Source organism: Panthera leo, chromosome A3, assembly GCF_018350215.1.
Source record: "Panthera leo isolate Ple1 chromosome A3, P.leo_Ple1_pat1.1, whole genome shotgun sequence".
Taxonomy (NCBI): Eukaryota; Metazoa; Chordata; class Mammalia; order Carnivora; family Felidae; genus Panthera; species Panthera leo.
In genome coordinates, this window is record NC_056681.1 from 12,853,995 (window position 1) to 12,874,422 (window position 20,428).

The 20,428-nt window shown below is 54.9% G+C and overlaps 1 protein-coding gene across 3 annotated transcripts in view; it reads left to right on the forward strand.

The window, feature by feature from the left end:
* The window catches only part of PREX1 (phosphatidylinositol-3,4,5-trisphosphate dependent Rac exchange factor 1), a 186,224-nt gene that overhangs the window by 161,050 nt on the left and 4,746 nt on the right, over window positions 1-20,428 (forward strand). For 2 of the 3 annotated variants that reach the window (XM_042930733.1, XM_042930734.1), the window contains 15 exons: window positions 496-683; window positions 939-1,097; window positions 1,758-1,968; window positions 2,397-2,673; window positions 5,095-5,301; window positions 6,557-6,645; window positions 7,936-8,018; window positions 8,138-8,228; window positions 10,485-10,613; window positions 12,295-12,336; window positions 13,397-13,617; window positions 16,059-16,158; window positions 17,921-18,064; window positions 18,163-18,277; window positions 20,010-20,076. In XM_042930733.1, the coding sequence (XP_042786667.1) occupies window positions 496-683; window positions 939-1,097; window positions 1,758-1,968; window positions 2,397-2,673; window positions 5,095-5,301; window positions 6,557-6,645; window positions 7,936-8,018; window positions 8,138-8,228; window positions 10,485-10,613; window positions 12,295-12,336; window positions 13,397-13,617; window positions 16,059-16,158; window positions 17,921-18,064; window positions 18,163-18,277; window positions 20,010-20,076 (2,123 nt within the window). The other variant, XM_042930735.1, reaches the window with a different exon arrangement.

Below are 20,428 nucleotides of genomic sequence, written 5' to 3' on the forward strand. Positions count from 1 at the left end.
TCTCTCTGTTTTTGTCCAGTTCTCAGCTGCGCTCCCTCTGTGTTGGTTTCTCTTTTACTTGCTGTTTTCTGCGTGCGATGGTTCTGGCAGCTTGGAATCCAGTCGAAAAAGAGGATGTTCCCTTCTCTTTGTAGATCCGACCAAAGTCCCAGATTTGACTTTCATTGGCCTAGCTTGGGTCACATGCTCATTCCTGAACCAACCCTTACGAGTAGGGGACGTTGAATCGCTGATCGCCCAGGCCTGTGCGTGGGAGGAAGGGTGTGGTTAGGGCTTCCCTCTCCTGAGCCACGTAGACTGGGAGTGGGGCACAAAGGCGGGTTCCTAGGACAAGGGGTGAACGGCAGCAGGCTGGCGAGAGTGAGCAGAGCAGCAGCTCGGGCTTCATCGTCCCGTGTGTCCGACGATGACAAGCGTTTGTGGTGCGGGGTCGGGGGAGGGCTGGCTGGGGGGTGGTTCCCCCTCCTCAGGGTCGCCGGTCCCTTTGGCTTCCAGCCTTCCCCCTGCTGTCCCTGGGTCCCCAGCTGAGCCTGCATGAGGACAGCCCTGTGGTCAGCCTGACGGTGGATAACGGATACCTGGAGCATGGCGTGGTGTACGAGTACGTGAGCACTGCAGGCATCAAGTGCCACGTGCTGGAGAAGATCGTGGAGCCCCGCGGCTGCTTCGGGCTCACTGCCAAGGTCTCGCTGGGCGCGCTGCCCTGCCCCGGGGGGCGGGGCGGAGCGCCTCATTCCCCTTTCCTCCAAGTTCGCCTGGGGCCCCGCATTGTCGTCTCTGCTCCCCCGCCTGGTAGCTGTGGGACTTAGGAGAGTGGTTCTTCCCTCTTGAGTTAGCTTACTCATCTGCAAAGTGGGCGAGTAATAGACTCCGTCTCCCAGGGCTATGACAAGGCAAGTGCTTGCACGCTGAGTGCTCAGTGGTTCGTGTTTGTGCAGATCCTCAAGGCCTTCGCTGCAGATGACAGTGTCTTTGTGCAGAACTGCGGGCGGCTCGTGGCCCTGAGCAACATTAAGACCATGTCCCACTACGAGTTCCGCAACATCTGTGACACCAAGCTGGAGAGCATCGGCCAGAGGATCGCCTGCTACCAGGAGGTACCTGCGCCCCGCAGGGTCTCAGCCTGGGCTGTAACCCAGCTCAGACTAAGCGAACAGGAGCATCTATCGGTTTCTGTTACTCACTGAAAAGGCCGGAGGTGAATTTCAGGCAAGGTTGTTTCCCGGCGCTCAGACAGATACCGCACCGTCACAAGAGTGTGGCCTCTCTCCTCGTGCCTTTACTTTCCCGTGTTGGCTTCACCCTCGGGGCAGGCCCTCCTCGCGTGGTGGCAAAACGGTCCCCAGGAGCTCTCACCTCAGCCACCCCAGTAGAAAAGGAACTCGATGGGAACTCTTACTGGCTTGGCTTGGGTCCCTTGTCTACCCCTGTACCAACCACTTCAGGGACGGGAAGCCTTATCTGCCCCTCACAGACTGTGGACTGGGGGGAGATGGTTCCTCAAGGGTAGCTCAGGGCAGCTAAAATGAAGGAATGAATGTGGGTAGGTATGCGAAGGCCTCAGATTTCTCCACACCTTCCTTGACATCTGGATGCAGTGAAAGGCAGTGTAAGGGAATCTGCTTTTCCACTTGAAGCTGTTGGCGTTTTGTCCAGTTTCTGAATGTCTGGGCCGGGCTAGGATCGAGTGGGTGCTGGGGGTGGGCCGGAATTCCCAGGCCCCTGAATCATGACCCTGTACCCCCCACCTTTCTCAGTTTGCAGCCCAGCTGAAGAACAGGGTCAGCCCACCCTTCAAGCAGGCTCCCCTGGAACCCCATCCACTGTGTGGCCTGGACTTCTGCCCCACCAATTGCCATGTCAACCTCATGGAAGTGTCCTACCCCAAGACCACTCCGTCAGTTGGCAGGTCCTTCAGTATCCGTTTTGGTCGTAAACCCTCCCTCATCGGCCTTGACCCAGAGCAAGGTAACCTCACGTCTCTGTTAGGGGTTGTGTTCAGATCTATAGACACATAAACAGAAACCCGTCTGGAGGCCAGCAGTCTGGGACTGCGATGGTGGCTCCACAGTCATCAGGGACCCAAGTTCCTTCTACCCCACCATCTGTACATGTGGTTTCCATCCTGAAGGATGCCTTATATTATAAAGTAGCTGCTGGAGTACCAGCCATCACGTCTGTAATTCCAGTCAGGAAAAGTATCCTGGTACTTAAAAGCATATTAGCACCAAACTGAAACTTTCTTCTCCAAGTGATCTGATGGATTAAAGGAATATTTAGCAGGAAATTTTTCTCCCTCATTGGGATTCTTGAAATAGGTTTGTGTATCTCTGTCAGAGGGGTTTACGGGTGCCTGGAGGCTCTTTCCAAGTGAGCCCTCCCTCCCTCCACCGTAGGCCACCTGAACCCCATGTCCTACACCCAACACTGTATCACCACCATGGCTGCCCCATCCTGGAAGTGCCTGCCTGCTGTGGATGGGGACCCCCAACACCAGGGTCTCAACGACAGCGGCTTCGGGCCAGCCGACGGAACCCCGGGCCAGGAGGACCGGGGCCTGAGCTTCTTACTGAAGCAGGAGGACCGGGAGACCCAGGATGCGTACCTGCAGCTCTTTACCAAACTGGACGTAGCACTGAAGGAAATGAAGCAGTATGTCACCCAGATCAACAGGTGAGCCCGGCCCCGAGGGAAGAGGGCAGGGAGCCTGGAGTCAGGGTTCGCCGGCTCAGCAGCATCGACGTTGTGGGCGAGAGAACCGTAGCGGGGGGCGGTGGGGGACGTTACAGGCTATTCGGCAATGCCTCTGGTCTCTGTTCATGAAGATGCTCACAGCACGCCTGTTTCACGGCTGTGACAACCAAACGTGTTCTCAGACGTTGCCAAATGCCCCTTGGGGGGCAGACCTCCCTACCCACCCTGTGTGGCCTGGACTTCTGCCCCACCAGTTGCCGCCTTGGTCCCCCCCGCCCCGCCCCGCCATTGAGAGCCGCTGCTCTAATAAAATAATGGATGTGGGCAGCAGTCGTTAGTAGAGGCTGGCACTATTTGGAGAAAGGCTTTGGGGGAACTTTATACTTTTGACACGGCAGAAAGAGAGACAGCTGGACGCGCCTCTTCTGGCGTTAATGCCCCAGGACACCCCATGGAAATGCACTGTCGTCCCATCGACATCTAGATCTCACTACTCAGTGACAGGACGTGGGGGATAGAGGATGGTGGGGTGGTGTTTTGGAGATGCGGGTGGCCAGATCCATAGGGTGGGTGATTCTAGACAAGTGACCCAGTGTCTTTAACACATAAATGGTGGCGGTGGGGGGGAGCGGGTACAGGGAGGAAGAGGAGGAGAGACTTGAGACACACGTCAGCCAGACAGCGTCTGGACCCGGTCGGGATTCTGTTTTTAGCACACCACCTGTGAAGAGACGCTATTGGGGACATTTGAATGTGGATGGTACTAGATGGTGTTAAGGAATTAGAAATTCTGTTAGGTTCGGTGATAGTCTGGTTGTGTTTAGAAAAGGGTTTCTCAGCCTTGACACTGTTCACGTCTCGGGCCAGATTATTCTTTTCGTGGGGCTGTTCCGTGTGCTGTAAAATATTTAGGGGCATCCCTGCTCTGTACGCATTGGAGGCCAATAGTGCCCCCACCCTTGTCCCCCACTTCACTTGTGACAAATAGAAATGTTTCTGGGCATTGCTAAATGTTTGCCCTTCAGGAAGTATGCCAAATTGTTACATGTTTCCGAGGGGTGGGGGGTAGTTGAGAACGTTGCTTTAAAAGAAAGTCCTTCTGTGTTAGAGACGCATATGGAAGTATTTATGGGGGAACTTATATGACACCTTAGATTTACTTTAAATACTCCAGCGAAAGCAAAAGCCGTGGGAAAGACTGAGGAAACAAAGGTGGCCCCTGAGTTGCCATTGTCATGGCTAGCCGCTGGGTACCTGGGTTTATCGTACTGTTCCTCCGGCTTTTGTGTATGTTGGAAATCGTCCATGATAAAGGAAAAAGAGCGTAGGGTCTGGAGATAGGAGGCACGGGTTTGAATCCTGGCCCCGTCACTTAATAGCCGTGTGACTTAGTCACTTAACCTCTCTGAACCTCGGTTTCCTCACCTGTAACATGGGGCTATTCATAATACTGGCCTTAATTGACTTGGACTAGGATTATATCAGCCAGGGTTTAATGATCACTTGCAAGGTGCCAGAGGCTTTTCTAAGCATGTTACATATTTTAAGTCCCTTAATCTTTACAGCAGCCTAGCACATAGATACTGACATTACTCCATTCTACAGATGAGGAAATTGAGTCTCAGACAGGTGAAATAGTCGCCTTAGGTCTCTGAGCTAGGAAATGGTCCTGGAGCCTGATTTAAAACTGTATACTCTTAGCCATTATATTCTGTGCCAGAGACTGACAGACTATGGCCTGTGGGCCAAATCTAGCCCAGCCCACTCCTTGTTATTTATTTATTTATTTATTTATTTATTTATTTATTTATTTATTCATTTAAATGTTGATTTAGTTTTGAGAGAGAGAGGGAATCTTGAGGCAGGCTCCAGGCTCCGAGCTGTCAGCACAGAGCCCAGTGTGGTGCTCAGACTCACGAGCCACGAGATCACGACCTGAGCCAACGTTAGATGCTTCACCGACTGAGCCACCAGGCGCCCCACTGCTCGTTTTTTTGAATAAAGTTTTATTGGAATGCAGCCGTACCCATTTGTTTGCGTCTCGTCTGTGGCGCTTTCCCACCAAAGCAGCAGAGTTGAGTCGAAGAGGCTGGCTCTCTGGGCCTTTCATGCTCAGTTTCCCAGTCCTGTTCTGGGCTCTTGAGCCTTCTCTGGCTTCCCCATGGAAGATAAAGACCACCCCCCGCCCGCCGTATCTCACGCCCCCTGCAGGCAGGGCAGTGGATGTGTATCTGCAGAGTTACTGGCGAGATTTTCAGGGAAGGGGTGGGAAGCAGTTGATGGCTGTCTGTGCTTAGGGTCAAAGGTGAGGCCAGGGGTCAGGGCCTTACCTGGGGCCTCCGTGGAGGCAGGTGAGGCCGTGGGCCTGCGCCCTTAGGCTTACATCCTTCGCCCCAACAGGTTGCTGTCCACCATCACAGAGCCCCCCTCCAGGGGCTCTTGTGATCCCCCTGTAGCTGAGGAGGCCTCATCCCCCGCGCTGGTCAGCGAGGAGAGCGAGATGGACAGGGCCGACCACGGGGGCATCAAGAAGGTTTGCTTCAAGGTGTCTGAGGAAGATCAGGAGGACTCAGGCCATGACACCATGAGTTACCGCGACTCCTACAGGTGGGGACAGCCGTGGGCATCGTGGGGGGACCGCGTGGGGTGTGATGTGCACTGATCCGTGGGAAGTCAGAATCGGCGGGACATTCGCCAGGAAGCGGTGGGAGAGGGCACGGTTCTCACCCGTTCGGTTCTGGGGGGGGCCATCCCTGACACCCCTTTTGGCTCTCCTCCCCGAGGCCAGCGTCTCAGGGCCTGGCCCCCCGGGGTCTCCGTCCACCTGTTCTGCCTCCGTTCTGCTCTGCGCTTGTTGACAGAATGTGGGCAAAGAAAACGTCAAAGTCTGCGGTGTGTTTTAAAACTCAACGTGAGACATATGGTTTCTGCAATAAACACCGTTTATTTTTACTTGATCCAAGGAGGGAGATACTAGTTGTTTTTTTTTTTTTTCCCCCTCCTAACTCTGAGAGAATCCGAATGGTTTTTCTACTGGTGAAGTTACTTATAACCAGATCAGCGAAGTCCTAATTAGAGGGTTAATTAAGTAAGACTGCAAACTTAGTTTCCTATCATAAGCCGTACAGCGGGAAAATGGAATTTCTTACCTCGTGCGAACGAGCACTGTGGTCTCCAGTGAAAGGTTGTGTAACGATTGGCCGTTGTGAGGAAAGTGGAATCTTAGAGGTGCTTCAGAAGACACAGAACCGGTGGGATTTCCCCAGAAAACCCTTCGCCTCCGTCCTCGTTCATGTTCTTTCCGTCTCCAGGGATCCACTGGTTGTGTTTCTGCCTAACTGGGCACTTTGTGTCCCTGGAGCCTCATGTCCATTGTCCAGGATTTTCATTCTTACGTTTCTGGGTCCTCTGGTTTGTTCCTTTAGTTGTCAAACAGGTGAAGGAAAGGATTCAGGACTGTGGTTTTTTCATTTCCCGGTATCTTCTGAGCTCCTGGGATTCTCTCCGCCCTCGCGAGGTTGTAGCCGGGCTGGGGAGGGGACGTGGAGCTGTGTGGGCCAGGTGTGGCACCTGCAGGGGTGTCCAGGGACAAGGCTGTCCCACGGGAGGAGTGACAGACGTGGCATACAGATGGACACGATTCCCCGTCCTCCTGCTGTTGCTATGTTTTTGTGCTGGGGCCTACACGTGTTTCCCCACCGTCAGACACGGAAAACCCACCAGAACGGTCTTCCCCGGCTCTGGCACCGGTGGTCGAGGGGCCCAGGGTTTTGTTTACACTCTGGCAAGTGGGTTCGGGGAGCTGGGACCAGAAGGTGTGGTCTGGAGGGTGACTCCGCCCTTCCTCTCTGCTCCTCTGCAGTGAATGTAACAGCAACCGGGACTCCGTCCTGTCCTACACCAGCGTGAGAAGTAACAGCTCCTACCTGGGCAGTGACGAGATGGGGTCTGGTGAGTGCAGTGCTCCAGGGGAGCGATCTCTCCGCCGGGATTTTGTTTCGTTTTATTTTATTAGATTTCGTATTATTTTGCATAGCACGGTAGTGTATTTCCTTCCATTCCCTTAGCCAGCGTCTGTTTATTGAGCACCTATTGGGTTCTGGGACATCCACAGTGAATGGAAAGACAAAGACCCTAGTGCCCCTGGAGCAGACGTTCTCCATGAATGTCACAGACACAGAACGCATGAAACATTCATGATGCAGTGACAGATTATGATGGCCGCTCTGAGGTCACTCAAGTAGGGGGACCTGATGGTCTCCATAGAAATGACACATGCTCAAACCAACCTTTCAAATGACCCACAAAAGTTCATCAAAAGAAGTGCATGGAAGTAAGTTAGAGGCACCCCCCCCCCCCCCCCCCACCCAGAAGTGACCATCAATGGTATTTGGAGATCATCAGTGAGCACGTATTTCTTCACACATGGACAGGTGGATGGATGGCCGGATGGACACACACACATAAATAATAGTTTATAGGTTAGATGAGACTGTACTCAGAGCTTTTGCCGAAAGACTGAAGGTCGTTTTTATTTTAGTTCATCTTAGCCCTCACGATTTTTATTTTGTGAACAGGTCACACACCCATCTGGTTCCTATTTCAGAAGGCACCAGAGGGTGGGTGATGACAAGGCTCTCTCCCGTCCTTGTCACCCGGCCCCTGGTTCCCAGTCTCCCACTGTCCCTGCTGTCTTCTGTGCTCTTCCAGAGCTGGTCTATGCACAAAAGTTTAATTTTAATTACACTTCAGCTTAACAGAAGAAGAAAGAAAAGAAGCTCAAGTAAATTTGACGATATTGCTGAACTTGAGATAAATGTTTCATCACATGAGATGTTTAGCCGCAGAAAGTGTCCCCGGGGAGGTTTTCGGCGGGAGCTTGCATGTGGCAGCTGGTTTAACTGAAGCAGCCGGGGGATGAATCCGGGGACTTGGGATCCACTTCCTTTGGTCTGGCCCCCTGTCTCCTTCTCTGCAGAACAGAATAACAGCAGTGGCTTGTTGCCGTTGTGTGATACTGATACTTGAGTTGCTATTGTCTGTTTTGCAGATGAAGAAACTGAGGCTCAGAGAGGTCAAGTGAGTTGCCCAGTGCCACACAGCCGGGATATGAGTCTATCAGACTCCAAACCCGCCTTGGGTTTTGGAGCTCTGCTGCTATACCGCCTTCTTGGCAAAGCGGTTGGAAAGGTGTGGATGGGGCGGGAATGGTTGACGGCCACGGCTTCTTCCTTCTTCCAGGAGACGAGCTGCCCTGTGACATGCGGATCCCGTCAGACAAGCAGGACAAGCTTCATGGTTGTCTGGAGCATCTCTTTAACCAGGTAGGACCTTTGTCCCACCCCTGGCCTGACCTTGGGTTCCTCCCATCACCCCTAGTGAGGACAGATAAGCCAGGAGCTGGGGCAGGGGCCAGACTGACCCGGAACTTCCTGCCTCCCAGGTGGACTCCATCCACACACTCCTCAAGGGGCCAGTCATGAGCAGAGCTTTTGAAGAGACCAAGCATTTCCCCATGGACCACAGCCTGCAAGGTGAGCAGAGAGGAGCCCCTGGGCTGGGAAGGGTGTCTGGCACCGAACAGGGAGACCACGTGCTGCGGGGGCGGGACACCTGGGTCAGAGTCCCCGCTTCGTCCCTCTCCTGCCCCCTGGCTCTGAACCTTCAGCAGGTTCAGCCCCTGGGCCACATCCACCACAGCCTGCTTTGTTTTTGTGAGCTGCGCATGACTTTTTGTTTTGTTTTTAACGAAGAGTTGTAAAAATAAAGACAGAGACTGTGTGTAACAGAGGCCGTATGCCTCGCAAAGCCTGAAACGGTTCCTTTCTGGCTCTTGGCAGAAAAAGTTTGCGGACCCCTGGGCTGGTCCCTGAGCCTCTCTGGGCCTCCACCTGCCCATTCGTAACATGAGGGGAAGGACTGGTGCAGTTTGCCATGCTTCACGCACCCAGTCCCCACCTGCATCATCTTAGACCGTGCTCACAGATCCTACCTACACGTTCACAAGTTTAAACACCATACTGTCTTTATTATTATTGACATGCATTTTTTGGAAAAGTATTTCCCTTTTATTTATTTTTAAAAATGTTTGTTTATTTTTGAGACCGAGAGTGTGCAGGGGAGGGACAGACGGGGGGAGAGAATCACAAGCAGGATCCGTGCTGTCGGCACAGAGCCCGGTGTGGGTTCGAACTCACGAACCCTGAGATCATGACCTGAGCCGGAATCATGAGTCGGGTGCTTAACCTACTGAGCCACCCAGGCATCCCAAGTATTTCCCTTTTAAAAATTTAATTTTGGGGCACCTGGGTGGCTCAGTCGGTTAAGCATCCGACTTCGGCTCAGGTCATGATCTCACAGTCCATGAGTTCGAGCCCCGCATGGGGCTCTGTGCTGACAGCTCAGAGCCTGGAGCCTGCTTCGGATTCCGTGTCTCCCTCTCTCTCTGCCCCTCCCCTGCTCATGCCCTGTCTCTCTCTGTCTCAAAAATAAATAAAAACATTAAAAAAAATTTTTTTTTAATTTAATTTTTAAGGAACTTACCTAAACTCTATGTGTGGAAAACCAGTATAACATGCCATAAAGTAGTGATTACCATAATGCTAAACCCAATGGAAGCACCAACCAAAAATGTGATTAAACTGTCATTAGTCACTGAGGCCTGCCCACAGCTCTTTGTTCTTCCGTGAGAGGGGTCGGTGAGTTGAAGGAGTGGTGAGGATTTACCAGCACCAAATTGGCAGTTTATTCTTGAAACGATTGAGAGAAAAGGACTCGACATTTATGTCCTCACATCAGCCTCTCCTCCTGTTTACTCACCTACCCATCCATCTCTGTACCTACTTACCCACTCGTCCATATACCCACCCACCCACTGTCCATTCGTTTGTCTAGCCAGCCAGCCACTCATCTACATGTCCGCTCCCCTACTCCCCATCCATCCATCCGTCCATCCATGCGTCCACTAGCTAATTCCCAAGAACCAGCTTGTGCCAGACCTTGCGTTGGATGCTCGAGACCCTGAGATGAATGTGACAGTGCCCCTGACCTGAAGGAGCTCCTGGTTGAGTGCAGGACATAGGAAAAGAAGCAGACGTTGCTCCTAAGTAAGAGTAGGAAGTGGTGAGGCGGTGCCCTAGCTCCCCTGCCCCTCCTTCTGCCTCATGATCACCTCTCCCAGGGGATGAGCCTCAAAAAGCAGAAATGTCACATTGAGAGAAACCACTAAGATCTCAAGAAATCTGAGACTTCATAGCAGGGAAGAGGCCAAGGGACAGAGGCCCGGCCTTTGAATAGCCCTGCTGGGGCCGGGTTCAGATCCCATCTCTGTCGTTACCCAGCTGTGGGACTCCAGGCAAGTCGGTCTGTGAGGGCTTCCCTCTCTCTGTATGGAAAAGGGTAGACCAGGTTATAACTCGTGTGCCAGCTCGACTGGCTGTGGCTGCAAGGAGGCTGTACCTGAGAATTGTTCTGTGTCTATGTCCAGGCTTGGGAGAAAAGGATGCAGTGATTGATTTGTAATGTCTGCACTGGATTGGTGACAGCTGTGAGGAGCTGCAGGCTCAGATGAGCAGGAAGAAGTGCTGAGGTGGATTAGTGATGTCTGCCACGAGTGCAGCACTATGAATCGTAGCACACTCACCGTGGATTTGCCTTCCGTGGACCAGTTAATTCCCAAGGGTCCTGCCGGCATCCTTGACTTAGGATTCTGAGCTTTGGAATCTGGTGACGGGACGGAGGCCTTTGTGCCATCGTTCTTCAATGCTACCTCTGTCCCTTTCGTGCCCCAGAGTTCAAACAGAAAGAAGAGTGTACAATTCGCGGCCGGAGCTTGATCCAGATCAGCATCCAGGAGGACCCCTGGAACCTCCCCAACTCCATCAAGACCCTGGTGGACAACATTCAGAGATATGTGGAAGGTTGGTTGGGCGGGGAAAGTTGTTTTGTGGCCTTCAGTTGTGAACGTGGTGAACGCAGAAAGGTCAGGAGTGAGTCAGTCTCCGTGTCCCATGTCTGTCCATGCCCAGGGGAACGAGAAGAGTGGGTGCCCCTTTCTCGGCTGAGTATCCTGGCACTGGGCCTCGTGCGCACTTGACCCGGGAGCTGCGGGTCCTGGGTGCCCCAGGCTTCCTTGCACAGTTAGGAGGCCGAGAAGGCTGAACTGGTTTTCTTCTCGGCCTCCAAAAGCGTGGCTTCCTTTTATTTGTTATTGAGGTCACAAGCTAGGGGCCCACAGGTAGGTTTAGATGCTACAGCGTTAAAAAATGTGAATTTACTGCCAGCATTCATAATCTGAGATCTCACATGAAAGTCTAGAATTCCCTCTTGCACCATCAGAAGATCTGGCAGTCAAGGCCTGCAGTCCCACAGTCACGCACGGCTAGAGATGAGGGGCGCAGGGGGTCATTCACCACACTCCCTGCGGCCTGGTGTCTGCCTCACGCGTCGGACCTCACCTCTCTGGCCCTCGGCAGCGTTTCAGCCTGGGCCTCCTGGATTGGAGGGACCCCAGGACGGCGGGAGGTGCTAGGCCTCAGGGCCACCGCCCCCAGGAACAGCAGCCTCTGAGTTGGAAGTTGGCGTTGGCCCCGAGCTGGCCTGTTTTCCCAACTGTAATCGGTTAGCAGCGTGGACACTGGAGCGGGATGGCCGAATCCCAGCTCTCCACTCGGGGCTCTGTGGTCTCGGCACAGTCTTAGACTTCTCTGTGCCTCAGTGCCTTCACATGTAAAATGGGCTCATGGTGCCTCCTCCCTCACGTGTTGTCTTGAGAATTAAGTGTCACTACAGATAAGGTGCACGGTGAGTCCCCAGGGGATGAATGTCTCTGTGGCTGCTGCTGTTCTCACCACACCAGCCAGGTGCCCTGGGCCTCTCCAGGACAGAAAGTACCTTTCTTCTTCTTCTTTTTTTTTTTTTTAACGTTTTTATTTACTTATTTTGAGAGAGACAGAGACCTCATGAGTGGGGGAGGGGCAGAGCGAGAGGGGGAGAGAGAGAGAATCCCAAGCAGGCTCTGAGCTGCTAGTGTAGACGTGGGACTTGAACTCACAAAACTGTGAGATCGTGACCTGAGCCGAAACCGAGTCGGACGCTTCACTGACTGAGACACCCGGGTGCCCCAGGACAGAAGGGATCTTAAGAGGCCAACTCTGAAGGCCTTTCTGGTTTTTCTTGTAAGCCCCCTCTGGGCCTGAGAGCCTCTTTCTGAAGGAAAGAGAGGATGACGTTATTTCTGTCTCTGGAAGGCCTGAGCTTTGTCCGGGCACGTGCAGGGCCCTAAATGTGCCTAAGTGGCCAAGGAGGCACCTGTGTGTAGGCACACGTGTGAGTTGTGTGCCCACGTGCGTGTCCCAGGCTCCTGGGCTGGGCCCACAAGTTGGAGGGGCTGGTTTCGGCCTCTTTCTGGTGGGCACGTGTAGACAGGTGCAGCTGCCGCTTGGGGTTCCGTCCCCTGGGTGTCTGGGGTTTCTGGAATCCATTCGACACAAGCTTCTTTAGCACCCAGGGCTTTACCGCAGAGGGTCCGAGCACCGGGGCTGTGGAGGGCCCTTCTGCCGACTCCTCTCAGCCCGTCCTTGCTCTGCCCTCTCCTTCCAGATGGGAAAAACCAGCTGCTCCTGGCCTTGCTGAAATGCACAGGTGAGGGCTTTGGAGGGGCGACGTCTGCATGTCTGGGAGAGGCCATCCTGGCAGGAGTGATCTTGCCCTCGGCGCAGGGAGGCCTCTTCTGCCGGCCCGTGTTGGCTTTCCCATGGTCGTCAGGGCCTGCATGGGGGAAAAGCAACTTCGTGGCCTCTAGCGCCTCTCAGAACCATGGAGACCTCACGTTGTCTTCTTGCGCCCAGGCGACAAGCCTCAGGGCCCTGGAGCCGGGAGCCCTGTCTCTGGCCATATCCCGGGCCTGGTTGGATCTGGATGAGGACACGGGATGGAGGGTGATGAGTAGGGAGGCTCCTTGTCTGTAGCGCCCTCAGCCCCAGCCTGGGAGTCCCTACCCGGCAGACAGTGGGGAGGAGGAGGGGGCTGGTTGGCGGGGGGGGGGGGGGGGGGGGCGGACCGGTTGGAGGTGTTCTCTGTCTCTCCCTTCTTTCCAGAAAGTCTCAGCCAAAGGGCAGCTACAATGGGGTCTAGGTAAAAATTGGTCACTGAAACCCAGTTGGCAGAAGCCAGTGATCAAAAAGGGTCTTTTCCAGAAGTTTGGGATCCCGCACAACTGGTTGATCGAAACTGGCCAGTTCTGCCAACCATGTCCAGAGCAGGGGCAGGGTGGGGGGCGGGGGGAAGGAAGAAGGCGTTCTGCTCAGAAACAGAGAACGTGCTCAACTGCCTTTCTTGAAACATGGCTCTTGGTGGCAATGCTTGGTGTCACTGTCGTTCTCAGGGCAGAGAAATCCCCGACACGCGGGGTAAGGGTTTTGGGAAAGCCTTAAGAAAAAGTTGTGTTTTTTTTTTTTTGAAGAGACAGGTGGATGGATCATTGAGCTAATTGAGTTTTTTGGCCAGTTGGCCTGCTCTTCAGAGAACTGGGTTCTGTGACGTTGGCGTTTTTTGCCGGGATTAATTAACTTCTGGCAGGCTGGGCCCCGAGGGGGGCGCTGGCGGGGGGGTCGGTTCTGGGCCCCCGGGCCTTGGGACGGGAGCCTGCTGATGGCCCGGGAGCGCCCAGCCCAGCGGGGCCCCCGCCCTGCCCTCTCCCCAGACACGGATTTGCAGCTGCGCAGGGACGCCGTCTTCTGCCAGGCCCTGGTGGCCGCCGTGTGCACCTTCTCTGAGCAGCTGCTGGCGGCCCTCAGCTACCGCTACAACAACAACGGCGAGTACGAGGAGAGCAGCCGGGACGCCAGCCGCAAGTGGCTGGAGCAGGTGGCGGCCACCGGAGTCCTGCTGCACTGCCAGTCCCTGCTGTCGCCGGCTGCCGTGGTGAGTGAGGGGGGCGAGGCGGCGCCTTCCGGAACTTGGTACAGGAGAGCTCTCGCTTGCTGCCCCGGGCTCTCGCGCACCTCGCCGTGCGTTCGGCACTCATTGGGCCCCTACTGTGTGCCACCGTTACGGGCGCTGGGCATCCAGCAGCGAACAAAACCGTGCCCTTGTAGTCGAGAATCTTAAATCCTGGTGGGGGAGGGACAGACGTAACTAAGTGAGATGAACGATACGGACCAGTGGTCCTCAATTAACCAGGGCAAGTGTACCTCCTGGGAGACACTTGGTGACGTCTGGAGGTATTTTAGGTTGTCAGAACTGAGGGAAGAGGTGGGTACTTCCGGCGTCCGGGCTTGGGGATGCTGCTAAACCTTCTACAGTGCTTAGGATGCCCCTCCCCAACAGATAACCTGGCCCTAAATGTCAGCAGCGCCACCTCTGCGTGTGATGATAAAGGCTAAGGAGAAAAACACGGAAGGGGGCAGGAAGGTGGCCAGTGAAGCCCTCACTGACAAAGTGACCTCTGACTAAGAATCGAAGGAGGCGGGGGAGTGAGCCATGAGGATATGGGGAGGAAGCTTCCAGGCAGCGAAGAACAGGAGGTGCAAAGGCCCTGAGGCAAGAGCTTGCGTGCAGTGTCTGAGGAACAGGGTGCCCAGTATGGCTGGAGCAGAGGGAACCGGGGAAGGGGGGGAGGGGGGTCCTGAGAATTAACTGCGACAGACTGTGCAGGGTCTTCCAGGCTGTGGTAGGGGCTTTGGCTGTTCCTGGGTGGCTGTGAGCCCCGGGAGGGTTTTGAGCAGAGGACGGACCCGGGTCTGATGCCTATGCTTAATGAATCGCCCGTGCTGCTGGGTGGGGATGAGACTATGGAAGGGCAAGAATGGAAACGGGGAGGTCGGAGAGCCTGCTTTTGGAACAGTTGGGTGAGATTCCCTGGTGCAGACAGCATCTCCTTTAATCCTTGCGGTAGCCCTGAGGTGGGTCCTTTACCATCCGCATCTCAAGGATGAGAACGCCGAGGTCCAGGGAGTCAGGTTTGAACTCTGGGAGTCTGACTCTGAGCCCGGTTAACCCCTAGGGCACCCTGCTTTCTTTGCATCTTCCCTTTTGTCCCTGACTCCCCTGTCTGTCCACTGCCAGGGCTCGGAATCAGCCCCAAGGAGGCAGAGCCAAGTTCTCAGCCTTTGGGGGTGCCGGTGTCCGGAGTTGACACCCCCAGCAATGCGGCCCGCAGTGGCACTTGCTCTGTGCTGTTTGCTCCTCCACGCCATGTGCCCTCGGCTGAGCTCCCCACCCCCTCCCCCCCCCCACCTCTGCAGCTCTGAGCCCAGCTCTGGGCATTGTCCCAGGCTGGGCTGGAAAGTGTGGCCAAGGCGCGCCCTCTGCTGGCCAGTGTTGCATGCAAATGTCTGCCTGGCCTGAGATCTACTCACATTTGGTTCCCGAAAGCACCCCTGGCGGGACCGAAAGGCAGCTGGGACAGCCAGCCCTCACTTTCCTCTTCTCAGATGAGGACATGGGGCCCAGTGCATTAATTCATCAGTCACCATGATGTGCCAGGCTCTGGGCTGGGTACTGCGGGTCTGAAGCTAATTGAAGGGAGATGGAAAGGAGGAGAGTTCTGTAGAAGTTGTGGAAGCGACTGGGTTTCTTTGGGTTCAGGGGTCAGAGCCAGCTTCTCTAGGGAGGGGATGTTTGAGCCGAGACCTGGGTACCGAGACAGTGGTGGGCTGGGTGGTCTGAGGAAGTGTTCTGGGCAGAGGGAACAGCATGTGCCAAGGCTCTGAGCAGGCTGGGTATGGTTTGGGAGATCAGGCTGGCCACGTCTGTAGGGCTTGGGACTATCCGGGGAGTAGAGAGAGGGTTCAGAGGCTCTCCCCGCCTCTCCAGGTTATCCATGCCCTGTGCTGGGGGGCGAGGGTGGCAGAAGGAGACCTGCAAAGAGGTTGGTGTTGTCCTTGTACTGGGGGCATTGGGGGGGTGGGGGGCGGTGGGTGGGCCAGCAGAGTGTTCTGGTGGCTGAGCTGGTGGGGGCTTGGTGATCTGTGTAGGGTGAGGGGAGAGAGATGTTGAGAAGTCCTTAAAGGTTGGGGGCTTGGTCCCCTGGGCCAATGCTGGTGTGCTTCGCCAAAGTGAGCCTGTTGGAGGAAGGTGGGCAGGAAAATGGGGACTTTTGTTGGGCGTGTTACGTACACTTGAAATGGCTAAGATGGATCGGTGCACATTAGAACGTAGATGGGTTCTGACCACGGGAGGTACAGGATAAGCCTAGAGCAAACGCAATTTCACGTCCAGCCCTGGACAGCCCAGCGCAGGACCCTGTGCCTGGTAGGCACGCAGCCTGGTGTGTTGACTAGAGTTGAATCACAGAATCTCGAAGTGAAATCTCAGGATAGGGGTGGCATCTGAGACCCCTCCACCCTGTCTCCCTTCTACAGAAGGAGGAACGGACCATGCTGGAGGACATCTGGGTGACCCTGTCAGAGCTGGACAATGTCACCTTTTCCTTTAAACAGATGGATGAGAATTACGTGGCCAGTGAGTGATTCATAACGTCCCTACTGTGAGAGTTGGGGTTCTGGGATGGAGGTGACTGCTCTGGGGCCACCCTGCTACCAGGGCAGCTGCCCAAGGTTAAACCGGATCTGGACTTTCAAACCTCTTGCTCCCAACATGAGTCCCAAAGCCGAACCTTGGGGCATGTATGGAAAGAGGGGTTTCGTTTTGTATAAACCCAGTCATCTCCAACAGTTCTCGGAATAACAGCCAATACCCAATTCTTATTAAAATTCTGCCCTAGAGATACTTCTTTGGAGTGAAGACTTCTTAAGATTTCGTAAGGGTTTATACCATAATTTTTTCCCTGACTTTCTCCCTCCCTCCTTCCCACCTACTCTTTCACCTGCACATCCATTTATCCATCCATCCATCCATCCAATCTATTCACCCATTTATCTGTTTACCCACCCATCAATTCAATTTATCCATCTGTCTGTCCATCCATCCATCCATCCATCCATCCCATTCACCCATTTACCTGTCCACCCACCCACCCATCCAGACAGCCCATGCATCCATCCATCCATCCATCCATCCCATCCATCACCCATCCACCCATCCACCCATCCATCCATCCATCCATCCATCCATCCATCCATCCAATCCATTCACCCATTTATCTGTTTACCCATCCATCAATTCAATTTATCCATCTGTCCATCCATATCCACCCATCCATCCATCCCATCCCCCCATCCATCAATCCTATCCATCCATCCTTCCATCCATCCCATCCACCACCCATCCATGGATCCATCCATTCACCCATCGATGAATCCATGCATCCATCCACCCAATCCATCCATTCACCCATATCCATCCATCCATATCCATATCCATCCATCCATCCATCCATCCATCCATCCATCCATCCCATCCTCCCATCTGTCTGTCCACTCACACACCCAACCAGCCAGCCAGCCCATCCATCCACCCATTCATCCAATCCATCCATCCATCTACCCAATCCACCCATCTACCCACCCACCCATCCATCTATTTGTCCACACACCCATCCATCCATCCATCCATCCATCCATCCATCCATCCATGAATCAATTTCCACCTCCTTGGGGCTGATGTCATCCTGTTCAAAATGCACAGACCGGAGTCTAGATGGACAGCAAGTGTCTTCTGAGGTACCAACTGGAATTGACTGGCAGTGGCTGCCTGTCCACAGGCAGAGTTGGGCTCAGGGGCAACTGTTGACTGGTTAGTGATTTTTGCAGGATGGGGTGTGAATGCCATAATTTTGCCACTCCTGCCATAAACTCTTCCTTATGGGTGTAAATAAGATGCAGGTCCTGTTCGAGGGTAGGTCTTGCCAGGTAGAGGCCCTGGGCTCCCAGGTCAGGGGTACAAGGAGTGCGGTGAAGCTCCGGGGACCCTGGCCACTCCCCAGGGGGGCAGAACCCGCGCCAGGTCTAAGAACGAAGCGGTGGAAACCAGGACCTGCGGAAGGAGGCAGAAAGAGGCTCCTCTCCTGTGTGCGGGAGGGCGGGGCTGTCCGAGGCCAGCGCTGGAGGGAGGGCAGGGAGGGCTGACCAGTGCTCTAGGGCCGGCAGGCAGGGAGGTCCCAGGATGCCTCCCTGAAGGTGGGAGCCAGGAGATTCCGAGGCTACTCCGTGGAGGTGGTAAGAGTGGGGATGTGCGGGGACGCCACTCTGCCCGGCGAAAGTAGAGCGGGGCTCCCCCCAGGCCCAGGGAGTGAGCCGCCCTGTCCCACTGTGCCCTCCCACAGACACCAACATCTTCCACCACATCGAGGGCAGCCGGCAGGCGCTGAAGGTCGTCTTCTTCCTCGACAGCTACCATTTCTCCAAGCTGCCCTCCCGCTTGGAGGGCGGAGGCAGCCTGAGGCTGCACACCGTGCTGTTCACGAAGGGTGAGTTGTGGGGTGCCGGGTGGGGCCCGGCGGGGGGAGCCGAGGCCTCTGAGCACGCCGGGACCCGGCCACCTGCTCTTCTGCTTTTTCCTTCATAGCTCTGGAGAATGTGGAGGGGCCACCCCCTCCAGGCAGCCAGGCTGTGGAAGATTTGCAGCAGGAGATCAACGCCCAGTCCCTGGAGAAGGTTCAGCAGTATTACCGTAAGCTCAGGTAGGTATCTGCCTGGGCTGCGTGCTGGGGACAGGAGTCTGGGCACTGCCGTGGCAGGGCAGGCATTAGCACGTAAGGCACCGGGCGGGTCCCCAGTGTGGGAGCGCACAAAACACCCTTTCTTAAGCACCTGCTGTCTGCTAGGCCCTCTGTGTACACGGGCTGTGCAAATTCTCCCAGAAGTCACAGGAGGCCATTCTAGCCACTTCACAGATGAGGAGACTGAGACCCTGAGAGCATACCCAGCTTGCTCAAGGTCGCACTGGTAGACAGTGGCTGAGCTGAGCTTTGAACTGGGTCTGTTTCCCTTCAAAGCAGATTCTTCCAATTGAGAGGAGCTGTGTATTCCGTTCCGTGTGGGGTGGGAGTTGGAACAGGGGTCCTGGCCTTCTTGAGCCTGGGAGGAAGGAGGGTGAGCCCCAGGGCCTTGGTCCTGCTCAAAAGAAACCCCCAGAGAGAAGCGGAGAGCAGGGGCCACATCTGCCAGAAGGAAGCTTCCGGCCCAGGGAGACAGCTCTCACCACCACCCCTCCGGCCCGGCTCCTTCCTAATTCTGCCTCACCTTCTTCCCCTGTGGAGAAGGTAGATAGAAAATCAGGAGATCGGGATTTACTGTCTCGGGGCCCAGCTTCACCATCTGGAGATGGGAGAGTGACGCTTTCGTTTGCTTGTTCAGGGAAAACATCCAGCTGTATTATTACAACTGGTGTCTCTTTGGATTGGTCAATGCCATCAGTCCGTCTTGTGCCGTTTGTTGAATATATATATATATATATATATATATATATATATATTTTGTAATGTTTATTTTTGAGAGAGAGAGAAAGAGTGCGTGTGCAAGCACAGGAGGGACAGAGAGAGAGGGAGACACAGAATCTGAAGCAGGCTCTAGGCTCCGAGCTGTCAGCACAGAGCCTGACTCGGGACTCAAACCCACTTAACTGTGAGATCATGACCTGAGCCCAAGTTGGACACGCCAACGACTGAGCCACCCAGGCGCCCCCATTTGTTGAATATTTGAAACATTGCCTCCAAGAGCATTCCCATATCCATCCCTTCCTTTATTCAGCACGTGTTAATCGAGAGCTTTTGTGGGCCAGGCTCTGTTCTGGATGCCTCCTCAGGAGACAGCAGTGGCCAAACAAATCCTGTTCTTCACGGAGCACAGATTCTAGAGCAGCAGTTGCCCTGCGTTGTCAATAAAGTTTTATTAGCACACAGCCGCGTTCCTTTTGCATCTGTACTGTCCGTGGCTGCTTCTGGGCTACAGCAGCAGATCTGAGCAGCATCTTGATGGAGACAGTCTGGTCCACACAGCCTGAAACACTTACTGTTCTGACCCATCACAGAAAAAACTTGGCTGAGCCCTGTTTCTAGAGGGCGAGAGGGGCAATATACCAGTAAACGAAGAGCACTGTAATGTGCTAAGTGATGAGAAGTGCTCAGAGGAGAGACTCAGTAGGACAAGGGGATAGACGGTAGGGAGGCAGGGTGCTGATTGTGACAGCAGGCAGGGAGAGGTGGCATTTGAGGAGTGCCTGTCGGGGTGGGGGGGGGGGAGTATGCAGGAGGCCCCTGTTGTTCCCACCCCCCACTGCTGGAGGAGCAGGTGGCCGGACGGGGAGAACCGTGCAAGGCGCTCCCAGTGTGAGTCTTTGGGGGAACAGAGGGGCAGCGGCCGCAATAGGGTAGGGGCCCCGCCCTCACCGCCACCCCCATCTTTCTCTCTCAGGGCATTTTACCTGGAACGGTCTAACCTGCCTACGGATGCCAGCACGACGGCGGTGAAGATAGACCAGGTGTGCCCCCCTTCCCTCACCCTGCTGCGGAGCTTGGGCCGGGCTGCGGGCTGCTGTCAGGGTCAAGGTGCAGCAGATGGGGCCCGGGGTCCCAGCCCAGCACGAATCCTGGCAGAGAAGCCCCTGAGGCCTCTGTAGTCCCCCCTCCAGGGATATCCCTCCTGGGAGAACTCCTTCCCCGTTCTAGGAGTTCCAGCTTCCTCCCCACCCACCTCGGAATTCCTTAGATGTTTCTCCCCCTGCTGGCATGGGTGCACCTGTGCCTGTCTTCTCTCCCTTGTTTACCCAAGCATGTCTCTGCAGCAGCCGTCCCCACCAGATGTGGCCGTGTGGTGGTCTTTTTGTTTGATTG